Source organism: Trichechus manatus, unplaced genomic scaffold, assembly GCF_000243295.1.
Source record: "Trichechus manatus latirostris isolate Lorelei unplaced genomic scaffold, TriManLat1.0 scaffold00186, whole genome shotgun sequence".
Lineage (NCBI taxonomy): Eukaryota > Metazoa > Chordata > Mammalia > Sirenia > Trichechidae > Trichechus > Trichechus manatus.
The window spans coordinates 5,014,616-5,039,243 of record NW_004444122.1 but is presented as its reverse complement, the minus strand read 5'-3'; the positions used below and the strand labels follow the sequence as shown (position 1 = coordinate 5,039,243).

Here is a 24,628-nt window from a genome sequence, read left to right as displayed (position 1 = left end):
ATATATATATATATATTTTCTCACAGTTCAGAAGTCTAGAAATCTGAATTCAGGGCACCAATTCTAGAGGAAGGCTGTCTCTGTCAGCTCTGGGGGAAGACCATGTCTCTTCCAGCATTCCTCCATTCCTTGGTGATCATCATGTGGCATCTGTTTTCCCGTTTGTGCTTGCTTTTCTCTATGCTGCTCCTATAACTCAGCAACGATTATCTTTAGGACACATCCTATACTGATAGGAGCTCATTAACTTAACAAAGAAAACCCTATTCCCAGATGAGATTACCTCCACAGGTATAGGGGTTAGGATTCCAACACATATTTTAGGGGAACACAATGCAATCCAGTAAGAGAAGAGTGCAGCAAATAGGATTCACATCTCACAGAAAGCCAAGGAAAAAAATATAAAGACTAAGAAAAGCCTGTTTCATTGGACAAGAAAATCTTTCTCAGTTAACTTTAGTGTAGTATCATTCAGAAGGTGGAGAAGGAAACATTATGGAGATTTAAGAAGTAAATTTGCAAAAAACGAAAGAAATGGGACAATGGGTGCTTGACTACTAAAGGAAGGAGAAAAGATTGGTAATCAGACTAATAGAAATTCGTGTGTATGTATTTGTTCGTTGTTGTTTTTCATTTGAAGTTAGGACAGACTTGAACGTATTAACAGGGCAATGAGGATTTTAGACAAGCTCGTTAACCTCTTTAGACCTCCCAACTGTTCAAGGAGCATGTAGGCTAAATGCTACTGAAACCTTCTGCCAGCTTTGATCTCCTGTGATTCTGTAAAGCATGCAAAGGAGGAACCTATGGAAAGAAAAGGATTTGAGACATCTGAATGGGAGGATATAGTTGTTACACAAGAAGGCTCATAGAGTTAACAGCCTGGAATGATGCCACCTACAAGGATCTTTTGTTCCCAAAACACAATTAAACAATGATTGCTACTTCTTGTATGTATCTTCTCTCGGCTAATGGAATTGCTGTTGTTGTTGTTAGGTACTGTCGAGTCAGTTCCAACTCATAGCAACCCTGTGTACAACAGAACTAAACACTGCCCGGCCCTGCACCATCCTCACGATCGTTGTTATGCTTGAGCCTATCGTTGCAGCCACTGTGTCAGTCCATCTCATTGAGGGTCTTCTTTTTTGCTGACCGTCTACTTTACCAAACATGATGTTCATCTCCAGGGACTGATCCCTCCTGATAACATGTCCAAGTATGTGAGACAAAGTCTCACCAGCCTTGCTTCTAAGGAGCATTCTGGCTATACTTCTTCCAAGACAGATTTGTTCCTTCTTTTGGGAGTCCATGCTATATTCAATATTCTTGGCCAGCACCATAATTCAAAGGCATCAATTCTTCTTCTGTCTTCCTCATTCATTGCCCAACTTTTGCATGCATATAAGACAATTGAAAACACCCTGGCTTGAGTGAGGTGCACCTTAGTCCTTAAAGTGACATCTTTGCTCTTTAACACGTTAAAGAGGTCTTTTGCAGCAGATGTGCCCAATGCAAGGCGTCGTTTAATTTCTTGTCTGCTCCTTCCATGGGTGTTGATTGTGGATCCAAGTAAAATGAAACCCTTGACAACTTCAGTCTTTTCTCCTGGAATGATTCTTTTCTCTTTCCTCTTCTTCTCTGACATGTAACTAACCACTGAGTCCTGCCAATTATATCTAATAAAATATTTCTCAGTTCCAGCTCCTTTTCTCCATTCCTACTGCCATCCTTGTCCAGATCCAGTAATCACTTACCAGGATGCCTACAACAGCTTTCTAGTTTGTTCTGCCTCGATCCTTTCAAATCATCTTTCTACACAGCCACCAGAGTGGTCTAGCTAAGGCATAAATCTGATTGTCTATTTCCACTGTTCAGAGTATCCAAATGTTACCCATCACCCAAAGATTTGCGATTGTTCACAAGACCAACAAGACTTTGCAGGGCATCACCCTTCCTGGCTTCCAACCTCATCTCTGACCACTTCCATGCTTTGCCTTGAATGGAATGCTCCAGCCGCACTCAACTCATGCTTTTTCCTTGTCTAAATAATCTGCCACTTGCTTCCATCCCCTTGAGCATCCTTTCTTCTCTGTTGGGAATGGCCCCCACCTGGTTGACTCTTTTTTTAAAAAAAAACTTTCTATTACAGAAAATATCAAATCTATACACAAGAGGAGAGAACAGCATAATGAACTCTCATATGCCTATGACCCAACTTCAACAATTATCAACTCAGGGCCACTCTTGTTTCATTTATACCACCAACATTCTTTCCACCCCACTGGATTATTTTTGAAGCAAACCCAGACAGCATATCATTGCATTCTTATCAATATTTTGTATGTTTCTCTAAAAGATACTCTTTTTTTTTTTTTTTTTAAATAACAGCAATACCATTTTTTAAAGTATGGCTATCAGATCATTTCTATCAAAATCATCTGCAGCTCTTTTTAAAATGCAGATTCCTGGACCCCACCAAGTCAGCCACTCTAGGGGTGGAGCCCAGTCACCAGCATTTTTAGCAAGTACATCAGATGATGTTGAGCAGGGGCATCTGTCCAAGTTTGGGAACCACTGGATCAGATAATCCCTAAGGTATTTTGCAAATTCTGGAAATATTATCATTTTATTGAATTGGAGAAGGGTAATATCACACGCACTACAGTGGGGTTTGAGGCCAGTGGTGGTTCAGTGGTAGAATTTTTTGCCTTCCATGTGGGTTTGATTCCCTGCCAGCATACCTCAAGGGCAGCCACCACCCGTCTGTCAGTGGAGGCTTGGATGTTGCTATGATGCTGAACGAGTTTTAATGGAGCTTCCAGACTAATATCAACTAGGTAGAAAGGCCTAGCCATCTACTTCAAAAAAATCAGCCATTGAAAATCTATGGATCACAATGGTCTAATCCACAACCAATCATGGGGATGGCACAGGAATAGGCAGCATTTCTTTCCATTGTACATGGAATCCCCGTGAGTTGGGTGCCAACTTGACAGCAGCTAACAAAAACACAGTGGGTTTAGGCCCCATATTCATTCCAAGCCTGCATTTTCTGTCAGCCCCACTTGACTTGGCTGGTGGTTTTCTTCCTCGCATTTATTCACAGAGCAAAGCTAATATGCCCTCTACTCCGGAAGGATGCCACTCCTTTCTCCCCAGTGTGGAAGACTCAGCCGAGAGCACCTGTTCTGGCCTGAGCAGCTGTCCCCTGCCTCCCACCCTCTCTCCCTCTGTGGTCTCTTTGCAGTGTTCCTTTATAATTCACAATGCCTAGCAGTTTCTGGCCTGTGCCTGGTTGTCTAGTGTGAAGTTTATAGTTTTCTGCCATCACTTCTGACTCCATTCATTCTCTAGATTTCTAAACAACATATCTCAGCTTCCAGTTCATCGTTTTATTACCACTGTCTTTTGTGGTTTGGGGACGCTTGCTTGTTGACAATGAATGAGAGAATGAATGCAGCTGTATTTCAGATCCTTTGAGCAAAGCCTGCCAAACCCACTTGGAGAAGATAAATATTTCTGCCTCTGTGGTTTAACATGGCTTGGGCTCTGAATTTACATAAGAAAAGGATGTTCAAAAGCCTTTTTTTTTTTTTAATTGGGAAAATAAAAATTATAGCTTATAAAGCTAAGCCAAGGAAACTGCAATGTTTTGACCTTCTTAGCTTTCAGCTGTGGAATGTGTTGAGCGTCGATATGGTTCATCATTGTTTTACAAGCTCCTCTCCAGATCCTTCTTAGTTTCTATGGGATTCTCTATGCTCCAGCAGTCTCCTTGCCTTCTCCCCCATTTTTCACATATGAAAACCAAGGAAATGGGAGAGATTTACAACACTTTGTATGTTTTCTTCACTGCTCTTTTAGCTTTCCATTTGTAAGAATCCTGTTTACTAACATCAAGTTACTTTTTATGGTTTCACTTTTTACGTTCAACTTTGACCTGTGGAAATTTACTTTGACATATGGTATGTAGTGTAACTTTGACTTACTGTTTTTTTCTAAATAGTTAACAAATTGTTCCAGCACTATCTACTGAATAATCTAAACCACTTGCATTGATTTAAAAATTCCATGCTGTGTAAACTAAATACTCTAGCGCCAAACCAAAAACCAAACCCACTGCCATAGAGTCGGTTCTGACTCATAGTGACCCTATAGGACAGAGTAGAACTGCCCCCATAGGGTTTCCAAGGCTGTGATTCTTTGTAGAAACAAACTGCCATATCTTTCTCCCATGGAACGGCCGGTGGGTTCGAACTGCCGAGCTTTCAGTGAGCAGCCAAGCACTTTAACCACTCTACCACCAGGGCTCCAGTACCATACTATTTGTATTACTGTAACTTTTCAATTCTTTTTCTATCTGGCTGTGCAACTGCCATATATTTGTTGTTCCTGTACAAAATATTCTCGACTGTTTTCACCTAGTCTATAATACTTTAGAGTTGTATTGTTTATTTCCAACCCTCCCCCCCCACAAATTGGCTAAGAGCTTTTGATTGGAACTGCATTCATTTCATAAATTAAGGGAGAATGAACATCTTTATCATCTTGATTCTTCCCATTCTGGGGCATGTTTTGTGTCTCCATTTGTTCAGATTTTTAAGGGTAGAATCCTCTCAAGATTTTGTAGTTTTAGTCATGTCAACCCTGCATGTTTCTCATAAAATTTTTATTTATAAGCTCACAGAACTTAGGCAATTTTCTTACACTTTTTAAGCCCCACTTTTTTCATCTGTACAATCAGGAAAATAATGGTACTTACTCAATATGGTTGTTATGAAAATTATATTGAATAATGTATTTAATATGCTTAGCATTGTGCCTGGAAGCTAACACTAATTGTAAGTGTTAGCCGAATTCTAGAAAGCTAGTAATTTTAGAATATATACATGTGTGTATATAGTTATACATATAGTTTTTTATATATATTACTTACATATATATAAAACAGTATATATACATTTAAAGTAATATATATACATGTATAGTTATGGGCTACTTTTTTGAACTCATTTTTTTTACAAAAATTTTTAGTTAATTTTATTGTTTTTCATAATTATCATGTCATCTTCAAATAATGATAATTTTGTCTGTTCTTTCTTAAAATTTGCAACTTTTTTTTGCCCTTCCACTTTATTTTCATTTGTATTTTTATTTTGTTTATACTTTCGCATTCACATTTCTGAAGTTATTTGATTTTATTTGTGTCTTTATACATTTTTAATTACATTAGCATCTTTGCATTTTAATAGGAAAGATTAATTCATTTACATTTATTGTCATTACTGATATTTCTGGTCTTTACTTTTCCATGTTTCCTTGTTTGTGATGTTTTCCTGTGCAAGCTATGTTTTCTTAATTTGTTTTCTCCAATAACAGGAGATACATCTTTTGTAATTTTACTTGTTAAACATTCTGAAATCTGTATGTTTCTTATCATAAATATCAAGAATGATGCTGCTTCTGTTGACTTCTCCATGTTTAAGATGAGTAAATTAGCAGAGGTTTTTTGTTTTTTGTTTTTTTTAATACCCAGCCTATTTCCTCAAACCTCCTGGTTTTTTAATTAAACTGTGGATGTGGAGCAAGAGGATTAGTAGTAAATCATGCTTACTCTATGCTTTTTGTTCTTGAAAAAACTAGTTATGATGTTTGATTTGATTCTTTAATATTTTTAATAGTTTTAAAAAAGTTAATTATACGTTTAAATTATTTCAATTCTCGCTAAAGGGCTTACATCACACACTACTTTAATGCTTTTTAGAAACTGAATTCTCATTAGCTGGAGTAGATTTTTGTGTATTTTTATTTCAGGGAGCTATATAAATGGCATAATCTCTAAGAACTCTGTACACTTAAGAATGTCTTTCTTGTACCATTTCACATGAACAGAGGCATGAGTTCTTATTTTAAAAGGTTTTTGTTTTGTTTGTTTTCCTTAAAACTGTGAACATGTGACTCTGGAGTTCTCTGTCTTTTACTATTGAAGTGGAAAAGTTTAAGCCTGATTGGGGGGTGGAGGGCAGTGGAATGAGCCTAAATGGACTTTTGTTTCCAACTGTTTTTTTCTGCTTAGATATAGTAAGATTTTATTCCATATCCTTGAAATTAGAGTATTGAGTATTTCTGAAGAATAAGTCCAGGCAGTGTTCCTTTTTCAGTAATTTTGGTAAACAGTGAAGGTTTTTAGGGCATATATGCGGATCTTTCTTGGGTACATGAAAGTTTTCTTCTACTGTATTTATGTCTTTTCTTATTTGTTCTAAAGTTTCCCTAATTATCTGTATTGCATCTCTTCTCTATGTTTAACATCTGATATTTTTTTTCTTATCTTTGTCTTTTTCCTCTGTTTTGGAAGCACACTTCCCCCTCAGACAAAAACACTTGCTCTCCTCCTCATTAAATGTATTTCTACACTCTTCACTTGGGTTTTCTTCTGTTGCAGAAACATAAACTTTGCATTATTATTCATTTTTTTAGTGTTTTCCATTCTTTTCTCAACTAAACCAGAGGGTTTTTTTTTAAAACACATCTCCATGTGTTGATTTTTTAATCCCACTTTTTATCTTTCATTTTATAGACTGTTTCCTTGAATTTATTGTTATTAAATTTTAAGTAGGTGCTATAAAATTTCCTTCTGTTCCTGAGAATAAATATTTTCCAAGAATATTCTTTTACTAATGCATGTTACATTCTTCCCATTCTTCAATGCTGAAAAATTATTTTATCCATTGGATAGTTGTGTTTTCTTGTTTACTCATTCTTGGAATAAAAAAGTACTTATCTAGGCTTGCATTTAGAGGACAGTGGCAGAATTCTCACCTTTGATATAGGAGACTCAGGTTCGATTCCCAACCAGTGCACCTTATACGAAGTTGCCACCTGTCTGTTGTGGAAGCTTGAGTGTTACTATGATGTTAAACAAGTTTCAGTGGAGCTTTCGAACTAAGACAGACTAGGAAGCAAAGCCTGGCAATCTGCTTCTGAAAATCAGCCAATGAAAACGCTATAGATTACAACGATCCAGTCCCATCATGCATGAGGTTGCCATGAGTTGGAGGCTTACTCAACGGCAGCTAAAAACGACAGGCCTGTATTTGCCCAAAAGCAGTATCTTCAAGTTTTCCTGCATCTTTTCACTGTCATTCTGGATGATTTTAACATGCTTCTCTCACCTCTGATACTGCTGAGGCAATAGAAACTAATGCCTATGGCTACTGTGTAACCTTTGACAAATTACTTCTCTGTACCTCAATTTCCTCATCTATGAAGTGGGTATAATAATAATACTCCTGATAGGGTCGTTGTTATAAGCAAATGACAAAGTTTATGTAAAGTCTTAGGATATTATCTGGCACTAATAAAAATACAATAAATGCCAGTTGTTGCTATTTTTATTTTATTGCATTATTGAGCTTTTAACTCTGTGGTATCATCTAATTTAGACTTCACACACCCTATTAGGTAGGTACTAGGAGCCTGGTGGTGCACTGGTTAAAGCAATCGATTGCTAACCGAAAGGTCGGCGGTTTGAAACCACCAGCAGCTCCATGGGAGAAAGATGTGGCAGTCTGCTTCCGTAGAGATTTACAGCCTTAGAAACTCTATGGGGTCACTATGAGTCAGAATTGACTTGATAGCAGTGGGTCTTTTTTTTTTTTTTTTAATCATTGTTTCTGTTTTAAAGAAAGCTATTGCCTTTGTATTTGAATAACAATTTGATTGGACATAGTATTTCTGTGTCCCACATTCTTTATCTCACAACTTTTACTCTATTGTTTTCTGGTTTTGAATATTGTGTTAGAATTCTGAGGTCCATCTGACTTTTTATTGTTACAGGCTTGCTTTTTGTGCCAAGATGCCTAAACAGTTCTTTCTTCATCCTTAAAGTTTAATCGTTTAACCAGGTGTATTAGTTTCCTATTGCTGCTGTAACAAACTATCACAACACAAATTTAATGTCTTACCAGGAGGCTTGGCTGGTGTCTCTGGTCCAGGACGCACAAGGCTGAAATCAAGGTGTCTGTTGATCTGGGCTCTTCTCTGGAGGCTTTGAGGAGTATAGGCTTCTAGGCTCATTCAGATTGTTGGTAGGATTCAGTTCCATGTGGTTGTAGGACTGAGATCTGGTTTCCTTTCTGGCTGTTGCTAGGGGTCCTTCTTAGCTTCTAGAGGCTAGATACATTTTTTGGCTTGTGGCTCCTTCCGTCTTCAAGCTAGCAGCCATGGGTCGAATCCAGCTAGAGAAATTTCTTGGCTTGTAAGGACTCCTGTGAATTAAATTAGGCTCACCCAGAGAATCTAGGATAATTTCCCCATTTTGAGGTCAGTAACCTTAATCACATCTGCAAAGTCCTTTTTGCCATGTAATGTAACGCAGTCACAGGTTCCAGGAAGTAGGAAATGGGCTTTTTGGGGGGGCTATTTTTCTGTCTACCACACCAGGCTTTTATAGTAATAATTTGTTATCACTTTTCCCTGGAAGAGAGTGGATGCTTTCCAGCTGCATTTAAGGGAAATTTTTCCATATCCCATTTCTGAACGTTTCTGTTTCATGTATTAGTGTCTCTACTTGAAGAATTCAATTATCTTCAGTATTGGATTATTTAGGTTTGCTTTTACTTTGTCTCTAATAGCATTTTTCAAAATTAATTTTATAGAGATACAATTTACATACAGTAAACTGCATCTATCTAAAGTGCGCCATCAGTGAGTTTTAACAGATGTATACCCTGATAAAACCCCACCCCTACTCAAGATATAGAGCATTTCCTTCGCCCCCAAAACGCAGTCCATCCTTTCCGCCACCGCTCTGATTGCTTTAATAGCTCCTTTCTGTCTCTCAACACTGCATTCACTTCTCAAGTCTTGCTTCTATGTCTCCTTTGATCTTCAGGCATGTCTCTTCTGTTTTTTCCTGGTTCTGAAGCACTTGTTAGATTGTAATAGTGTTACTGTGTTTCACAGTTTATTTTCTTAGCTCTGCAGTCTTCCTTTCCATTTTATTCTGTTGTTTCATCACTAAGCTCTCACATTATTTAGTTGATGTTCTTTTGAAGTTCTTCTACCATACAAAGAAGGAGCCCTGGTGGCACAATGGTTAAATGCTTGGCTGCTAACCAAAAAGTTGGCAGTTCAAACCCACCCAGCAGCTCTATGGGAGAAAAGACCTGGCGATCTGCTTCCATAAAGACTACAGCCTAGGAAACCCTAGGGGGCAGTTCTACTCTGTCACATGGGGTCGCTATGAGTTGGACCGACTCGATAGCACACAGTAAGAACACTGTACAAAGAGGTAGGGAACGTAACCTCTGTTCCTCTGGCTGTGTTTCACCCAGTTATGACTCTTAAAATGCCTTCATGCAGCTGTATGCCTTTCTTAAAGAAAAAATACTGTGGGAAAAAAAACAAAAATGACGTACAGAACATCGTGAATGCTATGATATCTTTTGTGTAAAATATATGTATATATGTGTGTGCACTGGTTAAGAGCTTGGCTGCTAACCAAAAAGTTGGTAGTTTGAATCCTCCAGCTGCTCCTTGGAAACCCTATGGGGCAGTTCTGCTCTGTCCTATAGGGTCGCTATCAGTTGGGACTGACTCGACGGCACGTAACAACAACAACAACATACATATGCATATATAACAATCTGTGATGTATAGATGACACAACCTCAAGAGGACTTGAAGCGCTTACTGATGAAGATCAATGACTACAGCCTCCAGTATGGATTACACCTCAACATAAAGAAAACAGAAATCCTTACAATTGAACCAATAAGCAACATCATGATAAACAGAAAATACTGAAGTTGCCAAGCATTTCATTTTACTTGGATCCACAATCAATGCCTGTGGGAGGAGCAGTCAGGAAATCAAACAATGCATTGCATTGGGAAAATCTGCTGCAAAAGACCTCCTTAAAGTGTTAAAAAGAAAAGATGTCACTTTAAGGACTAAGGTGCACCTAACCCAAGCCATGATGTTTTCAATTGCCTCATATACGTGTGAAAGATGGACAATGAATAAGGAAGACTGAAGAAGAGTTGATGCCTTTGAATTATGGTGTTGGAGATGAATATTGAATATACATACCATAGACTGCTAGAAGAATGAATTTGTTTTGGAAGAAGTAGAGCCAAAACGCTACTTAGAAGCTAGGACAGCGAGACTTCATCTCACATATTTTGGTCATGTTATCAGGAGGGACCGGTCCCTGGAGAAGGACATCGTGCTTAATAAAGTAGAGGGTGAGCGAAAAAGAAGAAGCCCCTCAATAAGATGGATTGACATAGTGGCTACAACAATGGGCTCAAGCATAATGATGATTGTAAGGATGGCGCAGGACCAGGCAATGGTTTGTTCTATTATACGTAGGGTTGCTATGAGTCGGAACCGGCTCAATGGCACCTAACAACAGCAATGACAACGACAACACACATACACACACACGTATACTAATAAAGATATAATAGCATTCACAATGTTCTGCATCATAATAGATACAGGTACATATATATTTATATAGAGAGAGAGAAAGAGAAGAAAATCACATTAAATTATGCATAGTTTTTTTATTTGTATGACTTTTTAAAAATTCACTCATGGTTAATTTGGACAGCTCTGCCATCTGTTTGTAAAGAAGTCTTTTAAAAGGATCTTTGAAAACCAACTCTGAAATATCCAGGAAACCTAAGGAAGCACTGGGTATCACCATCATTCTCCCTGTTAGGAGTTCTCCAGTGACCCTTCTCATTTACTTCATCTCCTCCCAGGATCTTGAATCACCAAGACAGAGGAGTGCAATTTGAATGAACATACTTACTTCCCATTTAAACAAAATATCAGTTGTGAAGTTTTTATTACTAAGAAGCAAAGTGGGGGAAAAATGACAATAAAAGAAGTGCACACACCATTAGAAGATTCAAACCTTTTAAGGAGAGTTGGGCAAACCTTCTCATGGAGAATGAGGAATAGAGGATAGAATTCCCCACTAATGATTTTTCAACAATGTTTTGTATTTATTTATAATTCTTTATTGGGCTTATAAGGAACCCTGGTGTCACAGTGGTTAGCGCTTGGCTGCTAACCGACAGGTCAGTGGTTCCAACCCACCAGCTGCTCCATGGGAGAAAGATGTGGGAGTCTGCTTCCGTAAAGATTACAGCCTTGGAAACCCTTTGGGGCAGTTCTGCTCTGTCTTATAAGGTCACTATGAGCTGGAATTGACTTGATGACAATGGGTATTGGGCTCATATATAGCAATGGGGTTACATTCTGATGATTGGGGATGTGCTGTCATGGACAACAGTAGTAAGTTTTGTCTGGGGAAAGGAGGTTGGATTGGGTAACTTCCAGGAGAAACTTACAACCAATCTTTACGAAGTTTTAAATACTAAGCCTTGGAACTGCATATTAAACACACATCTCAGCAGCATTTCCTAAAGTTATTTAAGTAGAACACTAGCCCTTGACTAAAAAAAAAACAAAACCAAAACCTATTGCCATCGAGTTGATTCCAACTCATAGTGGCCCATAGGTCAGAGTAGAACTGCCCCATAGAGTTTCCAAGGAGCTGCTGATGGATTTGAACTGCCAACCTTTTGGTTAGCAGCCGACTCTTAATCATTGTGCCACCAGGGAGTCTGTATTCATTTAAATTTGTGAAATGTTGTATATCATGTTCCCCTCTTAGATATTTACAGTATACATTCACATATCATGGTCTTTGCAAAAGTTTTGCAGTAAATAAACTTGTTGAATGTTGTAAACCCAGTGTTTCCCAAACTTACTCGATCACTGAACTCTTTCTCATGTAAATCCTGTTAATATCTCATCATGCAAAATGTTGCTTCAGAGTATCCTAAATACATTTGTCCCTGATGCATCTTTTTGTTTTTTTTTAACTTAGTGCTCAGGTCAACAGGCATTTTCTATGAAGGGCGAGATAGTAAATATCTTAGGCTTTGCAGGCCATGCGGTCTCTGTTGCAAATACTCACTTCTGCCACTGTAGAGTGAAAGCAGCCCTAGATGATACGTAAATGAATGAGTGTGGCTGTGTTCCAATAAAACTTTATTGATGGACACTGAAAATAAATTTTATGTAATTTTCATATGTCACAAAATATCATTCTTCTTTTGATTTTTTTCCCAACCATTTAAATGTGTAAAATCCATTCTTAGCTGGTGGGATATACAAAAACAGGCAGGCCAGCTTTGGCCTGCAGGCCATAGTTTGCCAACCCCAGATTTAGTGGATAGTAATTCAGGGTAAGAAAGCACTACTTTATTCAGCTAGACTGTGCAATACCTTTTATATTTTCAAAGGAAGCCAGGAGCTTAGTATATTTCTATATTACACATAAAAGAATATTAAAGCCTTATCCACTCAGCAGAAAGCATTTAAGTTACCCTATAATTTAGATTCTAAATATTAAAACAGTTTAATAAAATCCTACCTGTTACAAAGGATAAACTCAATAAAGATTGGTTGAATGAATATTGGTGAAAATCTCCACACTCTAAAAGAAATTATATTAGACATTATCTCTATAAGAAAACCTTTGAAATGATGTTTTCCAAAGGTCATTGCACAAAATTTGAGTTATAAAATGGATGCAAAGTTTTAGTGTATCCCTAGTGAAAAATTCTTTGTGTTTCTAGTAAGATTGGAGGCTTTGTTAACTACATAATTGGTTGTCAACAGAAATAGAGCATTCCAAATGTACTGACTTCCCTCTGAATGAAGCTGGTTATTTTTCCTTCACAGAGTGATTGTCACTCCTCCTTGTATGGCCTGTATTAACCATCACTGGTGTCCTCCTGTGGCTCTCTGGTTTTCCATAGGTTCATTCCAGAGCCCTGGTCAGCCTGCAGTACCACGTGTGGGCCGGGCGTTCAGGTCCGTGAAGTGAAGTGCCTCGTCCTCCTCACGTTCACTCAGGCAGAGACTGAACTTCCTGAGGAGGAGTGTGAGGGCCCCAAGCTGCCCACTGAACGGCCTTGCCTCCTGGAAGCCTGTGAGGAGAGTCTTGCCTCCCTCGAGCTGGATGCCTCTGTCCAGGAGAAGGACAGCGAGATGACTTATGACTGGGAGTACGCTGGGTTTACCCCTTGCACAGCGACTTGTTTGGGAGGTATTTAATCCTTTGCTTAAGGGACATTTTAACATTTAACACATGAAGTTTTAAAACAGTAAGCCTTGGAACTGCATGTTAAGCATACATCTCAGTTGCATTTCCTAAACTTATTTAAGTAGAACACTAGCCCATAAACTATTGCTTAAGGGGTATTTATGTCTTGTGTTGCTGATGGTTTGAGAAATTACTAAGTAGGTTAAGACAAATGTGCAAATTAGAAAAAGTCTAAAGGAACTCAGGTAATTCAAGTAACTTGAAAATTCTGCCATTTCATTCTTTTTCTTTTGAACCTACGGAAAACCGTAGCAATTATTTTAGAAAGGTAGAGGATGTTGTTGTGGGTAGTTGCTGTTGAGTCGATTCCAACCCATGGCGATCCCATGTGTTACAGAGTAGAATGGCTCCATAGGGTTTTCTTGACTGAAATCTTAATGGAAGCAGATCACCAAGCCTTTTCTTCCTCGGTACTGCTGGGTAGGCTTGAAACGCCAACTTTTATTTATTTGTTTTTTTTGAAATTTTTTTGCTGTACTTTAGATGAAGGTCTACAGAGCAAATTAGTTTCTCATTAAACAATACACAATTGTTTTGTGACATTGGTTGCCAACCCCCTGATGTGTCAACACTCTCCCCTTCTCGAACTTGGATTCCTCATTAGCAGCTTTCCTGTCCCCTCCTGCCTTCTAGCCTTTACCCCTGGGCTGCTGTGACCATTTAGTCTGGTTTTGTTTTATGGGCCTGTCTAGTTTTTGGCTGAAGGGTAAATTTCAGGAGTGACTTCAGTGCTGAGTGAAAAGGGTGTATGGGAGCCGTACTCTGGAGACTTCTCCAGTCTCTGTCAGACCAGAAAGTCTGGTCTTTTTTTGTGGGTTAGAATTTTGTTCTACGTTTTCCTCCAGCTCTGTCCAGAGCAGTCAGTGGTGGTAGCCGAGCACCATCTAGTTGTGCTGGACTCAATCTGGTGAAGTTTGGGGTAGTTGGGGTCCATTAGTCCTATGGACTAATATTTCCCCTCTGTCTTTGATTTTCTTCATTCTCCCTTGCTCCAGATGTGTTGTGGCCAGTGGAGTATCTTAGATGGCCATTCACAAGCTTTTAAGACCCCAGATGCTACTCACCAAAGTAGGATGTAGAACATTTTCTTTATAAACTAGGTTATGCCAATTAAGCTAGACCTGAGACCATAGCCCCAGCCCTCAGCCCGGTAATTCAGTCCCTCAGGGAATTTGGATGTGTCTATCAAGCTTCTGTGACCCTGCCTTGGTCAAGTTGTGCTGACTTCCTCAGTATTGTGTACTGTCTTACCCTTCACCAGACACCATTTATCTATTGTCTATTTAATGTTTTCCCTCCCCTCCCTCGTAACCATCAAAGATTGCTTCTTACTGTGTAAACCTTTTCATAAGTTTTTATAATAGTGGTTGTCTTAGTCATCTAGTGCTGCTATAACAGAAATACCACAATTGGATGGCTTCAACAAAGAGAAATTTATTCTCTCACAGTCTAATAGGCTAGAAGTGCGTCAGCTCCAGGGGAAGGCTTTCTCTGTCAGCTCTGGAGGAATGTCCCTGTCATCACTCTTCCCTTGGTCTGGGAGCATCTCAGCGCGGGAACCACAAGTCCAAAGGAAGCACTCTGCTCCCAGTGCTGCTTTCTTGGTGGTATGAGGTCCCCATGTCTCTGCTGACTTCTCTCTTTTCTATCTCAAAAGAGGTTGGCTTAAGACACTATCTAATCTTGTAGACTTCATCAATATAAATGCCACTAATCCATCGTATTACATCATAATGATAGCATTTACAGCACATAGGGCAATCACATGAGATGATAAAATGGTAGACAATCATACAGTACTGGGAATCATGACCTAGCCAAGTTGACAGATATTTTTGGGGGACACAATTCAATCCATACAGTGGTCTCATACAGCATTTGTCCTTTTATGATTGACTTATTTCACTCAGCATAATACCCTCCAGATTCATCCATGTTGTGAGATGTTTTGCAGATTCATCATTGTTCTTTATTGTTGCATAGTGTTTGATTGTGTGTATGTACTATAGTTTTTTTATCCATTCATCTGTTGATGGGCACTTAAATTGTTTCCGTCTTTTTGCTATTGTGGATAATGCTACAGTGAGCATGGGTGTGCATATGTCTATTCGTGTGATGGCTCTTATTTCTCTAGGATATATTTCTAGGAGTAGGATAGCTGAATCTTATGGTATTTCTATTTCTACCTTTTAAGGAAGCACCATATTGTTTTCCAAAATGGTTGTACCATTTTGCATTCCCACCAGCATCGCATAAGAGTTCCAAGCTCCTTGCAGCCTCTGCAACATTTGTTAATTTTTTTGTTTTTTTGATTCATGCTAGTAATGTTGAGGGGAGATGGAATCTCATTGTGGTTTTGATTTGCATTTCTCTAATGGCTAGTGATCGTAAGCATTTCCTCATGTGTCTGTTAGCCACCTGAATGTCTTCTTTGGTGAAGTGTCTGTTCATATCCTTTGCCCATTTTTTAATTGGATTATTTGTTTGTTTGTTGTAGACGTATTGGATTTTCCTATAGATTTTAGAGATTAGACCTTTGTCGGATATGTCATAGTGAAAATTTTTTTCTCAGTCTGTAGGTTCTCTTTTTGCTGTTTTGGTGAAGTCTTTTGATGAGCCTAAGTGTTTTATTTTTAGAAGATCCCAGTTATCTAGCTTATCTTCTCGTGTTTACGTATTGTTAGTTTTGGTCTGTATCCTATTTTTACTGTATATTAGGGCCCTTAGTGTTGACCCAATTTTTCTTCCATGATCTTTATAGTTTTGGGTTTTATATTTAGGTCTTTGATCCATTTTGAATTAGTTTTTGTGTATGATGTGAGGTATGGGTCCTGTTTCATTTTTTTTGCCGATGGACATCCAGTTTTGCCAGCACCATTTGTTAAAAAGACTCTCTTTTCCCTTATTTAATGGACTTTGGGCCTTTGTCTAAATCAGGTGAGCACAGGTGGATGGATTTACATCTGGGTTCTCAATTCTGTTCCATTGGTCAATGTATCTGTCGTTGTACCAGTAGTAGGCTATTTTGACTCCCATGGCTGTATAGGAGGTTCTGGGGTCAGGGACTGCGAGTCCTCCTACTTTATTCTTCTTCTTCAATAGTGCTTTATTTATCTGGGGCCTATTTCCTTTCCATATAAAGTTAATAATTAGTTTTTCCATCTCATTAAATAATGTTGTGGTATTTGGATTGCGACTACATTGTTCTTGTAGATTGCTTTGGGTAGAATTGACATTTTCACAGTGTTGAGTCTACCTATTCATGAGCATGATGTGCTTTTCTTTTTATGTAGGTCTTGTTTGGTTTACTGCAGTAGTGTTTTGTAGTTTTCTTTGTATAAGTCTTTCACATCCCTGGTTAGATTTATTCCTAAGTATTTTGTTGTTTTAGGAGCTATTATAAATGGTATTGCTTTCCTGATTTCCTTTTCGTAGTTCTCTTTATTGGTGTATAGGAATCCAACTGATTTTTTTATGTTTATCTTGTATCCTGCTACTCTGCTGAATCTTTCTATTAGTTCCAGTAGTTTTCTTATGGAATCTTTAGGGTTCTCTATGTATAGTATCATATCATCTGCAAATAGGGACAATTTTACTATTTCCTTACCAATTTGGATGCCCTCTATTTCTTTTTCTTGCCTTATTGCTCTAGCTAGAACTTCCAGCACAATGTTAAATAGGAGTGGTGACAAAGGACATCCTTGTCTTGTTCCTGTTCTCAGGGAGAGTGTTTTCAGCTTCTCTCCATTAAGAATGATGTTGTCCGTTGGTTTTGTATAGATGCCCTTTATTATGTTGAGGAATTTCCCTTCTATACCTATTTTATTGAGAGTTTCTTTTATCAGAAATAGGTGTTGGACTTTATCAAATGCCTTTCCTGCATCAATCGAGATTATCAGGTGATTCTTTCCCTTTGTTTTATTTATGTGGCGGATTATGTTGATTGATTTTCTATTGTTGAATCGTCCTTGCATACCTGGTATGAATCCCACTTGGTTGGGGTGTATTTTTTTTTTTTTTATATTATGCTTAATTCTATTGGCTATAATTTTGTTGAGAATTTTTGCATCTACATTCCTGAGATATATTGGACTGTAATGTTCTTTTTTTGTGGTGTCTTTACCTGGTTGTGGTATCAGGGTTATGCTGGCTTCATAGAATGAATTCTGAAGTATCCTTTCCTTTTCTATGTTCTAAAATAGTTTGAGTAGTACTGGTGCAAACTCTTCTCTGAATGTTTGGTAGAATTCTCCAATGAAGCCATCTGGGCCAGGGCTTTTTTTCTGTTGGGAGTTTTTTAATTACCTTTCAATCTCTTTTCTTGTTATGGGTCTGTTCAGAGTTTCGATCTCAGTTTGTATTAGTTTAGGTAGGTAATGTGTTTCTAGAAATTTGTCCATTTTCTCTAGATTTTCAAGTTTGTTAGAATACCATTTTTCGTAGTATTCTGTTATGATCCTTTTTATTTCAGTTGAATCTGTTGTAATGTACCCCATTTAATTTCTTATTTGGGTTATTTACATCCTCTCCTGTTTTTCTCTTGTCAGTTTGGCCAGTGGTTTGTCAATTTTGTTGGTCCTTTCAAAGAATCAGCTTTTGGTTTTGTTGATTCTTTCTATTGTTTTTCTATTATCTATTTCATTTATTTCTGCTCTGATCTTTATTATTTCCTTTCTTCTGGTGGCTATGAGCATCTTTTGCCATTCTCTTTCTATTTGTTCTAGTTGTATAGCTGATGTTTTGATTTTGTTCCTTTCTTCTTTTTGATGTGTGCATCTATTACTATAAATTAACCTCTGAGCGCTGCCTTTGCTGTGTCCCAAAGGTTTTGGTATGATGTGTTTTCGTGCTTGCTTTTTATTCCATCCTTCATTTCTTCTGTTACCCCGTAGTTTTTAAGCAAGATATTATTCAGTTTCTATACATTTGATTTTTTTCCTTGCTCTTCCTGTTCTTAGTTTCTACTTTTATGGTGTTGTGATTAGAGAAGATGCTTTGTATTATCTCAGTGTTTTGGATTTTGTTGAGGATTGCCTTGTGGCGTAAGTTGTTGTCTATTCTGGAGAACATTCCATGTGCGTTGGAAAAGAATGTGCACTTTGCTGCTGTTGAGTAGAGTTGAACTGCCATCTTTTAGGTTAGCAGTTGAGTGCAAACTGTGCCACATAGGAACCTAAGGTGAAGGATACCAAAAAAAAACAAAAAACAGAAAACAAAAAGCAAATCCATTGCCATCGAGTCAGTTCTAATTATAGGACAGAGTGTAACTGCCCCATAGGATTTCCAAGGCTGTAATCTTTATGGAAGCAGACTTCCACATCTTTCTCCTGCAGAGCAGCTGGTAGGTTTGAACTGCCAACTTCTCAGTTAGCAGCTGAGTGCGTAACCACTACACCACCAGGGCTCCTTAAGGTGAAGGATAGTGGGATTATATTCAAACTAAAAACTATGTACCTTTGGCTTAGGAGTCTACATAACTGAGATTGGGATGGGGTAACTGGTTAATATGGAATAAATAGGAAAATGCAAAATTGTAAGTTGAAGCAATGTTGTGCATAGATTGAGGCAGTTTGGAATTACTGTATCTGATTGCAACTCTCCATCAGAGGTCATCCTTGGAAAATATGTAGGTTCATATCTGCATATTGGGCTGACAACCAGTGTAAAACAAATTAATTGCCTTGATTTATGTGTGTGTATGTATTGCAGGATATGCATAGTCAGGGGACCCTGTTAGGGCTAGGAGGTGATTGCATAGTCAGGGGGTCTTGATAGTGTGAGAAATTGGCCCCAGGACTATTTAAGCATGCCAGGAGCCAACAAGGTAGTAGATGAGCAGGGAGAAGGAGTCCAGCTAGGCGTTACCCAGGGTGCTGTTGGAAGTCAAAGGATAGAAATAGTTACTAGGAAAGCTAGATCTTCTACTAACATGAAGGCAACTCAGTCTCATCAGAAATCCAGGGCCCCTAACACCCTGCTGCCTGACTCTGGGCTCTGCCTTCCAGTCATCTGTCTGTGTAACGGCTGGTGGCTGAATGTGCTCTGACTTGTCGCAGCCAGTGGTGGGAAAAATACAAGGAGCTGCTGCCTCAAAAGGCAGTTGGCTCAAGAGCATCCTCCACTCTTCCTGTTGGCCCTAAGCCCATTATTTGGAACCACCTGTCAGGGCTCATGGCACTGAGCTTGTGGCCCAGCCATTGTGCCTGAACCCCTGACCCTTTGTTGCCCAGTCTCCTGAGCCAGAATTCTTAATCCCTGCCATCCAGGCTCCATGAGTCAGTGGTATCTGTCTTTACCTTCCTGTCTAATGAAGCCTCTAAACCTGCCTATCCTTGACACCAACATTGCTATTCTGCAGTAAACCCAAATACAGCAGCATGTGTTTTATCCTGAAGCTATATCTAAGCTATCTTTCATGTGGATTACACATGTGGAGTTTAGGAGAAGAACTCTTAGCTACCTCCAGATTCTTTTCCATCTCCTGCTTGCTTCTCCTGAGTTCTTAGAAGCTCATCCCACTTAGCTGGGAATTTAGCCTTTCTGGTTCACATGGACCCTAAATGTCTGCTTTGTCTCTTCTTTCCACATCACATGGTCTCAGCCACCTTCCACACTGCCTTATGTCTGTTGCTGCCCAGAATTTAACTCCTGCTTCCTCTGAGATCAGGATCCTGGACACTTCTTTCATCACATTCAGAGTTTTGGGAACCACAACACTGATGTGCCCTTGGACACCGGGGAACTGGTGCTTTCTCTTGATGAGTCTGCGGAAACCCTCTGAGATACCTGCTGAGGTGCAGAAATGATCCCCTACTCAACCGCAGTTATAGACACCTGGAACTTTCTATTGCATTGCATCAAAATGCTAGCTAGTCTCACCACTTCTTCTGAGCCATCATGTTGCTTCAGATTCACCAGAAACCTGGAGCTTTGTCTTTCAGTTTGAGAGAAGAAACGAGCCCTGGTATTGCTTACACACCCCTAAATCTATCTTGTTAATCTCAAGCTTTTAAACCTTGTCACTTTATAGAATCACTACACCCTCTGCCATCTCTGACTTCAATTATTTTCTTAACTGAGGAGACCCTTCAGTTGGGAAAGCATAACATGTTGGGTGTTTGGAACTCAACAGATGAATGGGAGTTGCTCAAGGAAAGATGATGAGGGGAATTCTGATTCAGTTCAGAGAGTCTGTAGTTTGGCCTGATGCCAAAATGCTAGAACTGCTGTTGTGTTCGCACTGAGATGGTGTCAGGCTCCACCTCCAGCAAGGCTGAACCTACTAGAATGACTTTTCTATTTTTTATCATTTTTAATAGCTTTATTGAGATATAATCCATATACCATAAAGTTTGCCCATTTAAGCGTACAACTCATTTCAGTGGCTTTTAGTGTATCCACAGAGGTGTGCAACCATCACCTCTATCTAATTCCAGAGCATTTTAACCCTCAAAAAGAAACTTCCTACCCTTTAGCCATTAACCCACTGCTGTCAACTCAATTCCAATTCATAGTGACCCTACAGGACAGAGTAGAACTGCCCCATAGGGTTTCCAAGGAGCGGCTGGTAGATTCGAACTGCCGACCTTTTGGTTAGCAGACGAGCTTTTATCCACTGCACCATCAGGGCTCCATCCTTTAGCGGTCACCCTTAATTTCATCCCAAACTACACCCCCAGCCCTAGGCAACCACTAGTCTACTTTCTGTCTTTATAGATTTGCCTATTCTGGACATTTCATATAACTGGAATCATACAATATGTGGTTTTTTGTGATAACTTCTTTTATTTAGTATAATGTTTTCAAGATTCATCCATGTTGTAGCATGTATCAGTACATCATTCCTATTTATTGCCAAATAACATTCCATTGTGTGAATATACTACATTTTATTTATCCCTTCATCAGTTGATAGAGATTTGGGTTGTTTCCACTTTTTGGCTATTATGAATAATGCATAGTATGAACATTCATGTAGAAGTTTTTATGTGAATGTATGTTTTTATTTCTCTTGGGTGAATACCTAGGAGTGGATAGAATGACTTTTGAATCCATTTAAAACATTCATTTTTTGTGAAACCTGATTATTCTCAAGTTGAGTTTAACCTTGTTGGCACAATGGAGACTTTTGGCCTTTTGTGAGAAGACAAACTGCCCTTTGGCATGTCAGAAATGCAGCTCAGTATTCAGATGGTTGATATGAAGGTGTCCATTTGTGTTCTGACATCTTCTTACGTATCTGGAACATATTTTTGCAAATTTTAGCAGAGGTCAACTTGGTCATCTTTTAACACTCAGTTAAGAGCAATTTAGCCTTCTGAGGGGTGTATATTATTGTGTAATCCTAGAAGTGTAAAATAGTAGAATAATATCATTGAAATGGACCTTAGAGATCCACTACCCACAATTGTATAGTTGGAGAAACTGAAGCCCAGAGGCCGCTGCAAAGTCAAAAATAGAAAACTGTAACTTAATTTTCATTCATATTGGAGTGGCAATGGAGAATTTTTTTTTTAAATTCCTAAAAGCATGAAGAATCCAAGCATATGCAATGTCCAGTTTCCAGAGTATATGCATATATATATTTGTATATATACATCACTGTGTGTATATGTATATGTGTGTACTTACACACATATATGTACTGAAAGATATGCCTACCTTTTTGAAATCCTAAAGTGAGATTTTATAATTTACTACATTATAAATATCCCTTTCTAAAGTTCTTCTTTTGTATTTTATATCACTTGATGCTACTGTGACTGTTTTTTCTTTTTCCCTTTACATTTTCTAACAGCAAAGGCTAGTAATTATATATGCATGGACTTTGAGGCCTGATTCCATTTTGAACCCCAGCTCTGCCACTCTCTTTGGGCTACTTGTTTTAATGTGTAGAGGCTTGGCTTATTTTTTGTAAAATGGGATGAGTCATACCTACCTTGTTAAGATTAATGAAAGTACTGTGATTGTTAAACAAGGTGATGCTGGTGAAGTGTTTAATCACAGTGCCTGGCACATAGGTATGTAATAAATGTTAGTGGTGATGATAATTTTTATAATATAAAGATAACAGGGTATTCCTTGCATTAGAATATTGTTGATATTGTCTCTCTCTTTTTTTTTTAATTTTTTTTATTGTACTTTAGATGAAGGTTTACAGAACAAATAGTTTCTCATTGAACAGTCAGTACACATACTGTTTTATGACATTGGTTAACAACTTCATGACATGTCAACACTCTCTTCTCAACCTTGGAGGACATTTTTTTTTTTCTGGTGAAAATATACATAGCCAGAGTTGCACCATTTCAAAAATTTCTGCATGTACAATTCAGTGACATTAATTACATTCTTCCAGTTGTGCTGCTATTCTCACTATCCTTTCCCAAATTATTCCATAACCATTATCTTCAACTCACTGCTCCCTAGGCTTCCCATCAGACGTTTTGAGTTGCTGTTTCCAATTTGATCTCACATAGATAATTCCTTTTTTTTTTTTTGTAGCTTAGATGAGGGTTTATAAAACAAATAGTTTCTCATTAAACAGTTAGTACACATACTGCCCTATGACAATGGTTAACAACCCCACAACATGTCAACACTGTCCCTTCCCAACCTTGGGTTCCCTATCACCAGCTTTCCTGTTCCTTCCTGTCTTCTAGTCCTTGTCCCTGGACGGCTGTGCCTTATTAGACCCATTTTGTTTCATGGGACTATCCAATCCCCGGCTGCGGTGAACCTCGGGAATGACTTCATCACTGAGCTAAAAGGGTGTCCAGGGGCCATACTCTCGGGGTTTCTCCAGTCCGTCAGGCCAGTAAATCTGATCTTTTTTTTGTGTTAGAATTTTGTTCTACATCCTTCTCCAGCTCTGTCCTGGACCCTCCATTGTGATCCCGGTCAGAGCAGTCAGTGGTGGTAGCCAGGGACTATCTAGCTGTACTGGACTCAGTCTGGTGGAGGCGGTGGTAGCTGTGGTCTATTAGTCCTTTGGACTAATCTTTTCCTCGTATCCTGTTCTCTTCATTCTCCCTTGCTCCCGAAGGGGTGAGACCAGTGGAGTATCTTAGATGGCTGCTCACGGGCTTTTAAGACCCTGGACGCTACTCACCAAGGTAGAATGTAGAACATTGTCTTTATAAACTGTGTTATGCCAATTGAGCTAGATGTTCCTCAAGACCATGGTCCCCACAGCCCTCCGCCTAGCAATTCAGCCCCTCAGGGAGTTTGGATGTTTCTATGGAGCTTCCATGACCTTTCCTTGTATAAGTTGTGCTGGCTTCCTCAATATTGTGCACTGTCTTACCCTTCACCAAAGTTACCACTTATGTATTGTCTGTTTAGTTCCCCCCCACCCCTCCCATCCCTTGTAACCAACAAAAATTGTTTCTTTTTGTGTATAAACTTTTACATGAGAGTTTTTACAGTAGAGGTCTCATACAATGTTTGTCCTTTTGTGATTGACTTATTTCACTCAGCATAATGTCCTCCAGTTTCGTCCATGTTATGAGATGTTTCACAGATTCATCATTGTTCTTTATCTTTGCATAATACTCCATTGTGTGTATGTACCATAGCTTGTCTATCCATTCATCTGTTGATGGGCATCTAGGTTGTTTCCATCCTTTTGCTATTGTGAACAGTGCTGCATTGAATATGGGTGTGCATATGTCTATTTGTGTTAACGGCTCTTATTTCTCTAGGATATATTCCTAGGAGTGGGACTGCTAGATCATATGATGTTTCTATTTCTAGCTTTCTAAGGAAGTGCCGTATCATTTTCCAAAATAGTTGTATCATTTTGCATTCCCACCAGCAGTGCATAAGAGTTTGGATCTCCCCACAGCCTCTCCAACATTTGTTATTTCCAGTGTTTTTAATTTGTGCCAGTAATGCTGGGGTGAGATGGTATCTCATTGTGGTTTTAATTTGCGTTTCTGTAATGGCTAGTGATCTTGATCATTTCCTCATGTGTCTGTTGGCCGCTTGAATGTCTTCTTTGATGCAGTGGATATTGTCTCTTTTTAAAAAATCTGACTAAATTGCTAAACCCCTTAATGCTTCTAGTAGTTTTCCAGTTCATTCTTATGAATTCTGTAGGTAAATAATAATCTGCAATTGATGTTGATTTTATGCTTCTCTTTCCAATAGTTGGAGCCCTGGTGGCACAGTGGTTAAGAGCTCGGCTGCTAATCAAAAGATTGGCTGCTCGAATCCATAAGCTGCTCCTTGGAAACTCTATGGGGCAGTTCTACTCTGTCTTATAGGATTGCTATGAGTCGGAATTGACTCAATGGCAATGGGTTTTGTTTTTTTGGTTCTAATAGTTGGAGTCCAGGTGGTGTACTGGTAAAGAGCTCATCTGCTAACCGAAAGGTCGGCAGTTCGAATCCACCGGCTGCTCCTTGGAAACCCTGTGGGACAGTTCTACTC

At 38.8% G+C, this 24,628-nt stretch overlaps 1 protein-coding gene across 1 annotated transcript in view; it reads left to right on the top strand.

The window, feature by feature from the left end:
• The window catches only part of ADAMTSL3 (ADAMTS like 3), a gene marked incomplete at its 5' end in the record, with an annotated part of 256,278 nt that overhangs the window by 85,637 nt on the left and 146,013 nt on the right, over positions 1-24,628 (top strand). Inside the window, one exon of the mRNA XM_023741699.1 lies at positions 12,849-13,138. Within this exon, the coding sequence (XP_023597467.1) occupies positions 12,849-13,138 (290 nt within the window). The remainder of the gene's footprint in view (positions 1-12,848; positions 13,139-24,628) is intronic.